We start from the raw sequence: 15,249 nt of genomic DNA on the forward strand, positions 1-15,249 counted from the left end.
CAGAATAACCAGGTACATTTTATTATACACAGCCCTTTAGTACTTACAATGAGTCTGTTGATATGAACTTGCTGAGGTAACAGTCCCAGTGCTGCTGCCACTCCTTGGCGAAATATCCGAAGCAATGTGATATTCAGCTTGTTTACATCCATTTGCAGTGTCTGAAAAACAAAACCAGTTCAAATGAACTCCTTGCTCAACACATTCAGTTCTCAAGATGATTGATCTCTGGGACTCTTCTTTAATTGTTGTCTTCCCAGAATGATAATCTGTGCAATCTAATTGCATCATAATAAAGAAGTCCAAAGGAAAATTTAAGCATCTTAAATGCTGCCTGTTAACAAAGTACCACTTTTCCTCAACTACATTCAAAATAGGTTCCAGAGGTTTTTAGCTGAATTCCTTGGACAAGGCACAGTGTTCAAGATAACACAATTACTACATTAAAAATGAAAGTCAAGCATTAAACATCAATTCACCTTTAAAGAATGAGGTGTTGGATTTCCACAATGAAGATTTGCTTTTAATATTATCTTAGCATTTCTCCCTGCAGGTGAAGAATGAGTCAGACATAGTGAAAGTGTACAATTTAATTTTGATTAGTGGTTTCTGAGATCAAAAAAGAAACATTCTGGATACATTCCACTTGCTTGAATTTCCTAAAACTTCCTCATGTGAGTCAGAGAAGGCTATTAATTCTCAGCAGAGACCAACTACATCACTGAAGCATTTTCTTTCTTTGTGTCAGAATCATTGTGATATTTAAATGTCTCCTCAAGTTCAAATCTTTCCTGCGAAGTAGTGGAATTTTAGCCAGGAAATAATTCAGGTTCAAATCTGTTTCCAAGAAGACCCAGAATATGGGGTCTTGACGTAACACCCAGTGGCCAACACTTCCGCGTGGTAGTTTGGGGTCCCTTTGTTCACTTCCATATCCCCTTTGCAAACAATATGTAGTGCAGAAGGGAGGGAAGAGAAGTACGTCACATGGTCCCCAAAGGCTTCCAATGTTTCTGGCAACTTCTGACTTAGGAGGGTTAGTAAGCTCTGACTGAGCCGGTTGACTTGAGCTGAAAATGATTTTTTATTTTAAACTTTCTGCTTAAAGCCATAGACCAGATTGCTGCTCTGAGGATCCAAGCATGTATTCTTCCTTCCTAACCAGAGCTGCATATAGAGAATCAAACATCTGTCGGTCAGACATGACACTGGGAATATGGTTATGGTCTGGAGAGAATGGCAACTTTTTTCTCAAAGAAAAACAGCATCATATATTTTGACTGTTGTTCTTTATTTATAAGTAAGTATTTGTAAGTTATGATGTAAAATCATATAATATTTAATTTCCTTTTCCACTGTCAGTTTGATTTTTCCATCAGTACTGAGTATTTTTCTTTTTCTTCCACTTTTTCTCATTTTTTTACACTAGCAGGATTGTCAGGTCTTGATGCATCAACTGAGATACAGCTGGGCTTTAATTTAGCTGGAAGTATTACAGGATTCTTCAATTTAAATCACCATTTTGACCCTGGCATTTTCAAAATGCAAAATCTCTCTGCTTCTTCTTGAATTAGACAGACAGACAGACATCTTGAGTGGCTACAAAACTGCTCCAGCTTTGTTAACGGAAGAGACAAATATCTTGGGAGGGGAGGCAGGGGGATCTAACAGATCCAAGCACCATTTATTCTGTTCCTCAAACTGGCTCACTCTGGCCGTGGTGCACTGGAGTGATACAGCAGAAAAAGAATTGGTTTGGACCTGCGACACCATCACTACACTGAAAGTTGAAAGCCTGGTCTGAGGACCCTGGGTAAATGAGAAAGGGAGCTGTTGCTGAAATAAGCAGGCTGTAATGAGGATCCCTAGAGATCCATCAGAATGGTATAAAGAGCATGAAACTGCTTGTCTAAGCCAGTGACCCTGAGTTATGGGGATAATGCCCACTGTCATTACTGGGCAAAATTAGCAAGCATAAAATCAAAATTCATTCACTAAAACACACTTAAGCTGGGGATCAGATCACATTAAATGTTAAATAGTGTGTTAAGGCTCACTGATAAAGACACAGAAATGAAACAGCCAGAAAAATATCCAGCTCCAGATGAAACAGATGATCTTAAAGAGCCTATAGGGAGGTAGCATATTCTTATATATTTAGTATGCTGGGATTGTGGTTCATCATATCCAGGGGCAATAAAATGTGGTGAAACTCCATTATCTTCAGGACAGTCACATATCCTTCTACCAGGTCTGAATTTGGTCCACCGTGCCCTATAACAAATAGTCATAAAAGTCTGCACAGTGAGTGTGCCTCTTTAGCAGCTGTATCTGTATTGTCCTTGGTGATTCTGGGGAAACGATAACACTCAGTCAGTCTGGCAATGGCCTGCTTAGAAAGTTCACCTGTCCTTGCAGCTGGAGATTTCAGGGCTTTAGGAGATTTTAGGAAACCTAAGTGCATTGGAAAAAAATTTGTCCTTAAGCCTCATCTCAGGATGCTTTTTGTGCAGCAATAAAGAATGTTCTGTGACCATTCATCTAAAAAAATACCCCAGAAGTATATGAGGGGAAAAAAGCTCATATTTTCTATAAGAACTTTGCTTTGCTGTCCACTGAAGGAATCTGTTTCTTAATTGCTATTGTTAGTGTAAGGCTTAGTTCCTTGGCAATTATAGTGAAAATTAAGTAAGAGTAACACAGGTCACCTCTTGTTACATCAGGCAGCACTAGAGAGTGCATTTGCCTCTTCCTATCAAGACGAAAGTTAGCAGTCCAGAATCTGCCACTTTAGGAATGGGATTTCTGCCTCAGTCAGTGAAAGATAATGTATAGAAATGCTCAATGGTACCCCAAGAGCACCTGCTTTAGAGGGAGCAGCACCTTAAAGATGTGCTCTGTGGTATTACCCCCTTACTTATACTGGTTTTGTAAAAGTATAAAGCAGGAGCAGACCAGACTGGAGACATATCAAGGTCAGTATCCCGTAGCCAACTCTGGATGCTTCTGAAAAATGACAGGAACAGGGAAAGATTATACTCTTTTTTCAAGTTCCTTCTGACAAGATCCTTCTGACAAAGGCTAATTTATGCCTACTCAGCATTAAAAGGCAATGGGTCTCCTCAGTTACATTACTGTTATCATACAGTAACCCACACTGACACTACCAAGGTATGGGATGAAGGCAACACCTGGGAGCATTATATTCTCAACTCTGGCATGTACCCTCCCAAAGGTGACTGAAATTTAAGTCTGACCTGAGGGTCTGGTACAAAATTGCCTTTCTGCAAATTCCTAGCTATGATATTTTTTTCTGAGAAAAGTTAGTCAGAGAAAGAAAAAACAAAAGAAAAAGAAAGAAGGAAGACAGAGAAGAGAATGAAAACATAAAGTCCTAACTATTCCTATTGTAGACAATTTCTAAAACATTATTAATATTTTAATGTTGCTGTCCCATTCTGATGGCATGACTAGATACTGTGTTGACTATAGTCCATAAAGTTCAGAGATTAGGATAGAAAACTGATAATGGATGAACTACAAATGCAGAATACCTTTACATTAGACAAACAATATAAATTGTCATTAAGAGAATCACTCCTAGAACGGAAACCTGTCCGACCATTTACAGGTTATAATTACACAGATTAAATCATTATGTATTCTAACACCACCTGCAATAAAAGGTGAAATTAGCCCCTGTAAAGTAAATCCATAGAAATAAATAAAACACAACATTATCATAGATACATAGGTTATCTCTTACTTGTTCCTCCAGTTGTTCCTTTTGCTTTGGAAAAGAAAGGGCTGAAGCATCCCAGTTAGACAGCACTAATCATTTACCCTTTGCTCATCTGCAGTGTTTATCATGGATTGCAACCTACTCCCCAAGGAGTTTACAATTTTGAGTCCACTACCGCTGTTGGCAATAGTGACTTGTTGAGCCTAGAGGCGAACACCCTGGAGGACTCATTACCCTGAGCAATTACCGACCTGGATATTGCAACTGTAGTGACAGTTCTAGGTTTAACTGATCCAAGCAAAACAGGTAGTTTGAAGGGAAGGAGTTTTCTGCTTATAGTGGAAAACTTGGGAAGACGGAGTTCTAGAAAAGGAAACACAGCACAGAAAAACACCAAAGACCATTCACAACTGAGATCCTGCAGGGCCATTTTTGATAAAGATTTTCACGTTAAAGAAAAAAAAAGCAAAATGAAAGGGATGAATATATAATACAGTTTCCGAAATAATATGTTTAGGATATTAAAATAAATCATAATTTATCAAGTCAAGTCCTGCTTCTCAAGAAAAAATCAGAGATGCCTCCCTTTGTTATCTTTTCCTTACCATCAGTGATATCCTTTCTGCAATGAGCCTCCAACATACCATTCATTTTCTATCCATTGATTACTCCCCTCTAATCCCCTCCTGACCCTACTGCCACAGGTATTTTCTCAAACCTCCAGCTAACCTGAATATACAGGAAAAAAAATAATAAAGGATGAAGAAGGTTAAAGGTTCAACTATAAGTATTCACAATACTTTTATGAACAAAGGCTAAAAGTAAATCAGAAAATTAAACATACTAGAAATTTTACATACCGAAGGGCTATTGTGTAGTAATTTCTATTTTGTGCTGAAACCAAATAACGGCAACTCTAAAAAAGAAAATAAAAACAATCACCCCTATTCACTTAGGCCAAACAAAAGAGAAAGCTCAGAAAAGAGTTGCCTTACCTGCCCGTGCTTCACTTATTTATTTACGTTTTAAGAAAGTTACCAAAAATGCTATAAAATATTTTTTGTGCTAAAACAAATACTGGACTGTTTCCAGGCTGTGGGTCCCTCCATCTGAGCACCCTGCTCTGCTGCCTGCACAGTGACAGTGTCTACAGTTAATTAGTGTCACCGTGTTTCATTTTGCCACCCTCATCAGACAGCCTCAGCTGTACAACCGAAAAAGAAGGTATTTATCAGGAGCGAAGGAGAAAGTGTTGGAGCTGTATTTGTACAGCTTGGGTACAGGGCTACAAAAAATCTGGCAACAAATTGTCGAAATACCTGCATTTTCTCTTTTCTTCCCCTAAAACACTTCCTGTTGCTGTTCAATGACTTGAGATCACAGCTGCGCTGGACGTCAGGTTAGCTAGCCCCTTTGGCTGGCTGAGGTGGCCTAATGCACATCCACAGGTTTTGGCTTTTATAACATTCTGTGTGTCACGTCTCACAGCAGCTTTAGCATCTCACGTCATCCATGAATCGCATGGGAGCCAGCATGTCCTCAGCTTCCGATGCAGGTCAGCATTATGGCACGAGAACAAAGCATTTTGCCAAGACAAGCCTCCAAACATGCTCTGCCCTAAACCAAACCAGTGTCCGAGGTGGCCCTTTTACCTCTTCACCTACAATGCTGTTTTCTTCAAGAGGAGGAAAATCTGCCCTTCTATGAAGTTCACATTAAACTTTGAATTATGCCTGTAAACTAAGATAAAATTCTCCTTAGTATAAAATCAATTATTCTTGGTGATTAATTAAAGGAGTTTCACGTTTCTGTGTATTAGCAGCTTACAGTGACCTACTCAAACTTTCATACATAATATATTTCTGCTAAAACACAGTGTGACTAGAAATATAAATCCTGGGACTTTTAAATACTTCTACGGTCAAAAAGCCATTACTGAAAAATTGTGAGGGGGAGCCTTGGCTATTCTATAAAAGTGTGGTGAAAATAATCTGAAATAGTAGAAAAATTGTAGGCATATGTTTGAATTTACAAGAACCAGTGAAAAGCATTGAGAAATGTTCTGCACCTGGAACCTGCTTCTGTTTAAGTCACCCATTTTCTAATGAGGAGTCACTAAGGCTGCAGAATATGCAAATCTGCCAAACAGTTCCAAATTTCACATGTAGTCTGTGAAAATTTAAGCATGTTTGTCTGAAGAGTATTTGGGTAATGAGAAAAAGAACTGTAAATTGGTTCCATATAAACATTAAGAAAAATTGATAAGAATGGGATACTTTGATTGCTTCAGTCCTGATTAGTCCAGGTAAGTTTTGTATATTTGGCTGCTGCTTTTCAACATGTGACATTGTACAACTTCATTCACATTTTTGCTAGAGGAAAAAAACCCACATTTTTTACAGAAAATCTTTGTTTAAAGTAAGGATAATATTTCCTGGATTTATGCATTTCTTATATAGCATTAAAGAACAATTTTGGCTCTTGATTAAATTTATTATGAAAGCTTATACATTTAAATATTTATGCATGTTACGAGCTCTCTGAAAGAAATAAAAGACAGAAGTAACACTAATGGGAAATGTAGGGTTAATCTAATTAGACAAGACTGCTCTATGGTCTCTCCCCATACAGATTTTCAAGTGAATGTTCATTAAAATATGAGAAAATCAACATTTACAAAAGGAAGCAGTCTTTCACACACTGCAATTAATCCACAGACCTTTTTACCACAGGAAGCTGCTGAGGCCAAAAACTGAACAAGAGGCAGAAAAAGGGCTGGATGCTTAGATGGATGGTGAAAGTCACTAATGTCCCTGAAAACTGTATGAAAGAGATACTACAAAACTTGCCATACAGTTGAAGCCAAACCTTGATGAACCCTAATGCAATAAAAGGCTAAGTTTCTTAGTCTGCTGTCAAAAAGGTTTAAGTGCTGGCCATCATCCCGGACTAGATACTGGATTTCATACAAGCCCTGTTTGCATGTGCAGGTACCAGCTAAGGAAGATCCTAGAGACTGCTGCATCACAGAGGACAAAGACGCCATACCAGGTGTTGAGGTGAGGCCAGGGCACTCTGCTGGCACCCACAGTTCAGACTGGCAAAGCTACTCTGGAGGTGGGTGGCTGATATGACTAACCTGGTTTGTTTCAGCTATGTGACAGATTTACACTTCTTCGCATGGAGAAGAACTGATTTCTCAAATGAGATCAGCTGATTTGGGGCTGATTTGACCACTTCTGTAGGAAGCACCAACACAAGAGCGAGAAATGCTCCATCTGTGATGTCTGGCTTTTGTCCAAGATTCCCTCGCTGAGCTTTTACATGCACTTGGGCAGTGAGTCAATCAGCTATAGAAAGACTCCATGACCTTCACAGATGATTAAAGTGTATGAGAATTCATTCAGCCTATTAAAGGTACGGTTTGTTAATGCCTGTCTTCAGCAGGCACACTTTGATTTCTATCAGTCCTATGTTTTGCATTAATCTCTGGGCTTGCAATCTCCTAGCAAAGATAAAGGGTCAGCTCTTTCAGTGTCATTTGATACCATTGTGTCACAAGGTAATGTGGATTTACTGATCAGATCTAATGAGAAGACACAGAATAGTCTTCTATCTTTCTTCTGAAAGAAATCTCAGAAGGTAGGTTATCTCATTCTCCTGGCTTCTGAGTCACGTGGGTCATTCCTGCACCACAATGTGATGTATTTAGTGGGGTGACAGACTGCGAGTGTGGGTTAGACTGTCCTCTCAATGCTCATTGTACTTATTTCTCCTTTTCTTTACTTCTTTCTTTTGGTATCACTAATGCACTAACCATGCATTATATATTTGGAAGTTAGAAAATATGTACAGCTTCCAAACAACTAGTGCTCTATAGATTGTATAAGACCACCATCCCACAGCCCCACCTCAGTAAGGGAATAACCTTATCCAGAGCCCAGTGAAGTTAATAGGACTTTTTCTGAAGGGGTTTCTAGAATCCCTTATCCTAAATGTCCATGCAGAGGGGGTGTAAGCAAGGGGAAGGAAAAGTTATCTAGTGTCCATGGGACACAAGTTTGACGCAGCCTTGTCATTAAACAATACCAGTCCCAGAAAGTCTCTGTACAGCAGGAGGCTGTAGTAGTTCTGTTGGACCTCGTGGTTGATTTTCTAGAGCTTCTCTGGGACAGGGGGAACTTTCTGATTCACCACCTCGTAGAGCCTAGTGATGGAAGGAGACAGTTTCCTACTGCGTGTGGAAATATATTATTCCTTTTTAAAAAATTGGTCATGACGATACTATATCTATTTTAAAAGAGTCCTAAGCTGGGAGCATTTGTAATTACTGCAAACTGATTACTAGCAGGGATGGGAGGCCGAAATTTTGCTGTGCATCTAGCCTTAACAAGTCTGCCTCAGTTGATCTGCCTCAGTTCTTTGTCTATAAAATAGGGACAATAGCATTTCACTGTTTTACAGGAGCCCTGTGAAATTACAGATTTTATATACTGTAGTAAAAAATGGGGGGCAGCTATGTAGGATAGAACTTTTCAACTTCTCTCACAGATAACTTTAATGTTGCCCCCAAAAGTTAATTCCTGTATTTCTTTTTTTTGGTGGTGTATTTCCTCAAAGACTGTGATTTACTTCTTCACAAATTATTTCAGCTTCCTTAAAATAACACCTGAAGTTAATTCCAAAGCTCTGATAGTTTTCTGGGCTTTTTCCTTCCTTCATCCACCTCTCCCTGCCCTTCTGGTAGACAGTTGAAAAGGACGAGATGATGGAAAAGCACAAGATAATACACAGAGAGGTGGAAACACAAGGAGAGCTGGAAGAGCTCAGCTGAACACTATTTCAAACTTTTTGTTCTTTGAGAGGCATGTATAATGAGCTCCATAAAATTGTCCTATCTGTCCTTATTCAATATTAGCAAAAAAATTACCCCTTCCTTTACAAAAGAAATGCATGGTGCTATTATGTCCGGTACAACTTTCATGCACAGCATGATTGTACGAGTCACATCCTATTTCATCATCCCAAAGCCAGCTCTAATCCTCAGAGCAAACAGACCCTTTTGAGCCCGTTCAGCACAGTGCTTTATAATACGCTTGTTTTTTCTGTCCAATTATTAAATCTCTAGATAGAGCCAGTGTAAAGCTTGAAATGCCAGAGAACCAGTATTGTTTCTCCTTGCTCCTTTTGTAAAACCCTCATTTCAGCTAGTTTTATGTTTCAAACAATTCTTAGTTACTGAAGCTTAAATTCCTGTTACGACTTTGTAAAATGGTCCTCAATACATCAAAATGCCTTCCAGAAAAATGACAGACATAAAAAATCACCTAAAAAATAATATTTCTCTTTTTATCTTCAGAATTTTGAATTTAGTTTGTAGCAGACATACATATATATATGTATGTAACCTTACAAACTAATGAAGAATAAAACTAAAAACCTAAGACAATACTGCAACTTCCATACCTTTCAGGAACTGATGTGGCCAAAAGACTCCCACTGACTTACATTCCTTAGTAACCTTTCTCTTTGCTTTGAAAATCAAAGTAAGATTTCAGTACTGCTGACGTCCTAGCTTTCACATGAATTTATTTTCAGAGACAATTTTTATTGGCAGTTTCAGATGAGCAAAATCTGCCTGAACAGGCACAATGGGAATGCTGTAGAAAGAGGCAAATGCTTTCCCTTTTTTTCCCATAATCATAGTTCTCTGTGGTTCCTGGGCGTATGAAGAAGAAAATTTGAAATACATCTAAAAAAAATCTTAAAGTACATTTGGCTTAACCAGAATTAAGATATATACATGAAGACTGCTCTTGTGTGATTCCTGATTGCAGCCTGTGTCCCAGGACAGTCTGGATCATTTGTCCACCACAGCCAAGACTTTCAAAGTAAGAAATTATTCTTACACCTCGGATCTGGAGAGATCAGGATCCTGTTTTCAGGAAGCAAATATCCAAAGCAAGGGCTCTTTAGTGTGACACAATTCACCAGTATGTTTGGGTCTTTATCTGCTTTCAACCTTTTGGCTCACAGAAGTTTGTCTATAGCTATTATCATCACCATAATCACACATTATTGGAATAAAACTTGTATCACTGACTTCCCCCTACCTAATTTATCACTCCGAATCCATACAAACCAGGTGCAGACAATACAAGGCACCCATGTAATTTCTGCCTTACGTTCCTTTAACTGTTATGAACTTGAAACAAAGTAAAGAAAAATCAAGCAAAACTCCTTGGGACCTGCGTTTTTCTTAGACAAAACTTGCATTACTTTGGGTTTTATCCTGTCATGGATTCATGCAAGGAGATATGTGCTTTTGTCTCAGAGTTTTGTCAATGACATTAATGATTGTGTGTGAATCCTCAAGCTCAGAAACTGGAAGGCAGGTGAAAAGACAATCTCATTATTTTGGCAACTGTGTCAGGATCTTCGACCTCCTGAAGCTGCTAATACTGACTGTATATCAGAGGTTATGAGGTACAAATTCCCCTTCTCCTGAGCAGCTGGGCAGATGAAGGATTTTCCTCTTCTGTCTAATATTGAATGAGAAAGCACAGCCTAAGGAAAAACACTAACACCAAATCTCACCAAAGACTTAAGGAGATTTTTACCTCAAAGATTCCTGTTAATGCTGATAACAATCTTGTATTTTTGACCAGCGGCTCAAGATTAGGGTTTCTTTGTTTGGAAGTGTGACACATATACTGTGTCCCAAATGTCCTAATATGGGACAAGTTTTCTGACACAACCATTAGAGAAGAAGTTTTAAAAAATGGCTTTCAGTCTAATTTGGGGGACTTTTCTTTAGAGATGACTCCACTACACTAATGAGTTCAAAGATGGAAGAAGCTGTGCTGCCTTGTAATATGGGATATTTCTGCTCTAAAATGACTGGGAGGCAAAGCCCAATTCATGGATTTTCAATTTCTCTCTTTTATATTTAGGATCAGAAGAACATTCTGTGTTCCTCTTTTTTTTTTTTTTTTAAACAGGCAACACAGCTGTCAAAACCAGCCTCAGATGTTTAGAATGAGAAAAATGCATTTTTCCCTTTTATACTCAGAACTGACCACCCTTAAAAGAGAATATTAAGAACTGTTTGCATGCAGTTCTCCCATTCTCACACATACACAAAAGCAAAATAATTCATAATCCTTTCAGAGAGAAATAGCAATTGCACTTTTGGTGGATGAGGTTTCCTTTTCTTTTTTTTTTTTTCCTTTCTTACTTTTTAACAATATTCTTTAAACATATGAGAAGTATTCTTCCAGATTTCCCCAAGTGACCACAAACAGTGCCATGTGTGTTTGGGAGGTACCGCTGCTCTGTACGAATGCAGTGAGTGCACCTTTATGCACACTTCCAGCCTCTTTCTGCACTCTGGAAACCCAGGAGATTCCAGGTGGTCCTGTAGCTGCTGCTATGTGCGAGCAGGAAGAGACACCTAGGAAGAAATACCCAACTTCTCAGAAACCAAGTGTATGGTTCCAGAGAAATATCTGTGTTATACCTGTCATATCAAAACAAAAGCCCTGCAAATGGTGTCAAGAAGGCTCACAGAGTACACTAAAAAACCCAGGACATCTACCTTATTCCCCAGAAAAGAGACACAACGATAGCATCTATGCCTGTTAATAAAAGGCTCTATGCCTTCTATCTCGGAATAGAGTTTAAGGCCTAAATTTATCAGTGGAGGTGTGTCTACTAAAATAAATTCAGAAGTGTAAAAGCAAAACAAAACAAAAAGCTACAAAGCCTCAGGAAAAGCAGAGGAACGTGATTTAAATTTGCCTATTTATTTGTTATACTTCTTTTGACAGTATCATGCAGAGAAAGACAGGAATTTCATTGGAGACTGTGGCTGTTGTCTATTTTTAATACACAACATCTAATGGGAGCAACTGATTTTTAAGCTTATTTTGAGAAAATATCTCAATGATCTATCATTTACAAGGTCTTGTTCCATTTAGACATGATAAGACAGAAATCCATTTTGCAAATGGTCTTAACCAGCAAACTTTTGTGGGAAGAAAGTCCACTAGCATTATCCCACTGAAATTCATATGACTACTTGGGAGACGCAGGCTGGCCCCAGGCAGCCCTGTGCCCAGCAAAACACAGATGTGCCAGGCCTGCACAACTATTGGTCACCCCACAGGAACAAACTCAATGGATCCCATCAGTGCTGGACTAAATGTGCACTATACTCACTAAGTTGCAAATGTGAATTTAGTGGAGAGGTTGAAAAGTTTCCTGCACTCCCTTCACTTCCCACTTCCTTGCTGCGTATTCCCTTCTCTTTACACAGTGCTGGCAAATCACATATTTTGGACTGCTCTCATGTCCCTTCTCTTACTCCTCCAAAGAGAGAGAAGCCACAGTTGTGCAGCAGTCTGAATGTATATACTACAACCACTCACCGCCTCTCTTGTCAGAGAGGCCTCTGGTCAGAGAGCCCTGCACAGCAGAGCCCCTACCATAAAGCTCAACATGAGCATGTAGTCCCACTACGTGACCCAACAGGATGGCATGACACAGCAACCAGAGGTGCACAGCAAAAGGCTCAGCTCCATTTCTACCACAACATTGCTATCACAGCTTTGCACACAGCAGCAGCAAGCTCAGCTTCACCAGAACAAGCCAGATCAGTTGTGGAAGAGCAATTGTATTGCTCTACATACGAGCTCACAGGACATCCAGAAACAATCGCTACCACTTAACCAAGGCATCAGGGTAGCTTGTTACCCCAATGAAAAATGTAGTAGGTTACTGCTAATGCGGTAGTTGATTGCCAAGGTCATTAGGGTTGGCAGGGCTCACCCTCAGTCTGTCAACTAATCCTTCCTCTGCCTTTTTTCTGAGTTAGAACTAAACTCAACAAACTTGCCTTATCAGCTTCATCATTAGATTTTGTCTATGGTATAGTCACCTCACTAGCTGAATCAAAGCTGAACAAAAATAATGGATGATAAAATGGAACAACCCCATGCTGGGATGAACAAGGAAACAAGATTAACTAAAAGGCTTTTACAGCCTCTCATTTCTGTTATCTTTTTTCCCATTAAACATACCATTGCCAGAAAACTTTCCAGAAATTGCATAATTATATGACTGGTGGGAAAAGAGGAAAATAAAATTTAAAATAATAATTAAAATTACCATTTTCTTTAAGCAAAAGAAACAGCAACAGGAAGGTGGACATTCTTAAATATTCTCTGTCGTTGTAGCAAAAAGGTTTTCAAAATGTGATTTTTTTTTCAGTTGTGATTTTTCCCCAAATTGGTACTGCAAGAAATGAGAGAAATAAAATCAGTGAAGCTGAATGTCATAACTGAGACCCCTTTGCCCTCAATTCTTTATCTACCTCTTGTCACACGACATGAGAATATATGAGGGAGAATTCTTTGTTCCACTCCATAAACTTACGCTTCATGTTTGCTGTGTTAGACAATACCTACTTAGTGAAATTCATCTGCATCTACACACAAACCATTTTATCCTCTCATCAACACAGACTGCCATGTTAAACAGACCTATGGCTGCCTCTCAATGACTTTCTAGTATCTCTTACTTTTCCAAGAGCTGGTCAGCCTCTGATGCCAGGGTCGTGTTCATGTGCACAACTTCAGGCATCTCGTTCTCATCTGCCTTAATCAGAGATGTTTATAAGCCAGCTGAAAGGAAAGCAAATCCCCTTCGTTCACTGCCAGCTATTCCTGCAGGTACATAATCAGTCCCAGGCCTCCTGAGGTGTGTTCCCATGGGAGGACACTGCAGCTGGTCAGTGATGTTTCCCATGTCCTACTAGAAAAGGAGCATACAAAAGGGATGCCTTCATTGCCATTACAGATCTGTGCAAACAGGTACATAAAGTTATATTACGCAAGTGAGGCAAAGAGCAGGATCTGCGTTCAACAAGAGCTCAGTAGTCCCCTGGAAGACTGAAGCAGCTTCTGCCAAATTACTTGGTATGCATTTCCAGAGAGGTATTTTAGACAGCTGCAACATTGATCTAACCAATGGCATGAGGTTGTAATAGATGGCATCACTGTTATTTGTATTAACATCTTTCAGACATCTATACCGTAACTTTATTTCTTTCCTTACTATTGCACACATCGTATTTCCTCGGTCAGGTATTTTTTGTCAGGCAGGTATAACATGATCCAGGATGGTGCCTCCTCTGCTAAATGCAGAACTGCTTGTATTCTTCCTAAACAATTTCAAACACACAGTGAGGGTTTATGTCATGCTGGATGAAAGGGTGTAAGGTGACAGGACACTCTAGTTTTAAATAATAATTCTCATTTTACGCCTGTAGTTCTTTTCATGTGGGCACACCAAAGGATCTAACCATGGGGATTAAGAGTATTCATTGGGTTTGAAGAAACAGAACTGCATCACAGCAAAGTGCTTACATCTTACAAACAAGAAGGAGGTACCTAGTGTCAATGCTATAAGTAAAAATGAAGATTTGGACACCTGCCACAGAATTCTAGTTAACATCCCTCACTATCTCATTTTCCAGGTTATTCTTTATACTTTATGTCACAAAATGTTAGTGCTCTAACCCTAACAAATGTCCAAAATTTTAAGATTTACATAGATTTTAAAGTGCAGAAACAGAGGACTTCCCATTTATCATTTACAAAGATCACTGAAGCTAAGTTATTTTTATGTGCTTCATCGCATATGTTCCTTTCTGTTTGAAGCCTGTATTATATACCATTAAATATTCTTCTGTTTCATTAAGTACAATTTTTTGCAGTTAATTGACATCATAATATATTACATAACTGATATGGAAAATACAAGACAAGCATTTAAATTATTTGCATAATCTGAATAAGATGCAAGCTTCGTCATGTCAGCTGAATGGTGTCTTTTTTTACCTAATATAATTTAAAAACATATTTATGACTCATCAGTCTTTTAAAGTTAGACTGTGATTAGATTCTAAGCTGTAATCTTGCAGTTAACCGTGAAGTTCTTAAATTTCATTGTAATTTTGTATTCTGTCTCTTCTCTGTCTTCTGCACTTACAGTTCATATATAGATTAGACAGATCATAGAGCAGCTCACAAATGAGAAGAATGCATTTGCAAAAATATTTTGTAAAATGCAGTGAATAAAACATAATTTCTTTGTTTTGTAGGTGTATAGATTTAATCTTCTACTTGAACAGCCATTTCGCAATTTATGTAAGTCAAAAATCCGAATCTTCATTCAGTGACTCAAACTTTTTTAATTTTAGTATTTTTGAGGTGATTTAGTGAAAGAAAGGATATACACCTACATTAAAAAGATGACAATTTTTGTCATTTAAAGATGTTTTTCACAAAACTTTTGTGCAAGAAAGAAGTTGCTAGTTGACAGTCTCTGTATCTTCATGGAAGACAACTATTTAGAGATATGAGATTTTTAGCACTATATCCTAAAGATATTTATGCATACCTGTGTATTCAAACCTCGAGTACAATAGAATGCATGTAGAGCAT

General features: G+C 38.5%; 1 protein-coding gene across 1 annotated transcript in view; it reads right to left on the minus strand.

Annotated features, from left to right (window-relative positions):
• Nucleotides 1–15,249, minus strand: part of PTPRR (protein tyrosine phosphatase receptor type R) — a 154,152-nt gene that overhangs the window by 77,039 nt on the left and 61,864 nt on the right. Inside the window, exon 3 of the mRNA XM_064449550.1 lies at nt 48–161. Coding sequence (XP_064305620.1) covers nt 48–161 — 114 coding nt within the window. The remainder of the gene's footprint in view (nt 1–47; nt 162–15,249) is intronic.

Source organism: Phalacrocorax carbo, chromosome 1 (genome assembly GCF_963921805.1).
Source record: "Phalacrocorax carbo chromosome 1, bPhaCar2.1, whole genome shotgun sequence".
Classification (NCBI taxonomy): domain Eukaryota; kingdom Metazoa; phylum Chordata; class Aves; order Suliformes; family Phalacrocoracidae; genus Phalacrocorax; species Phalacrocorax carbo.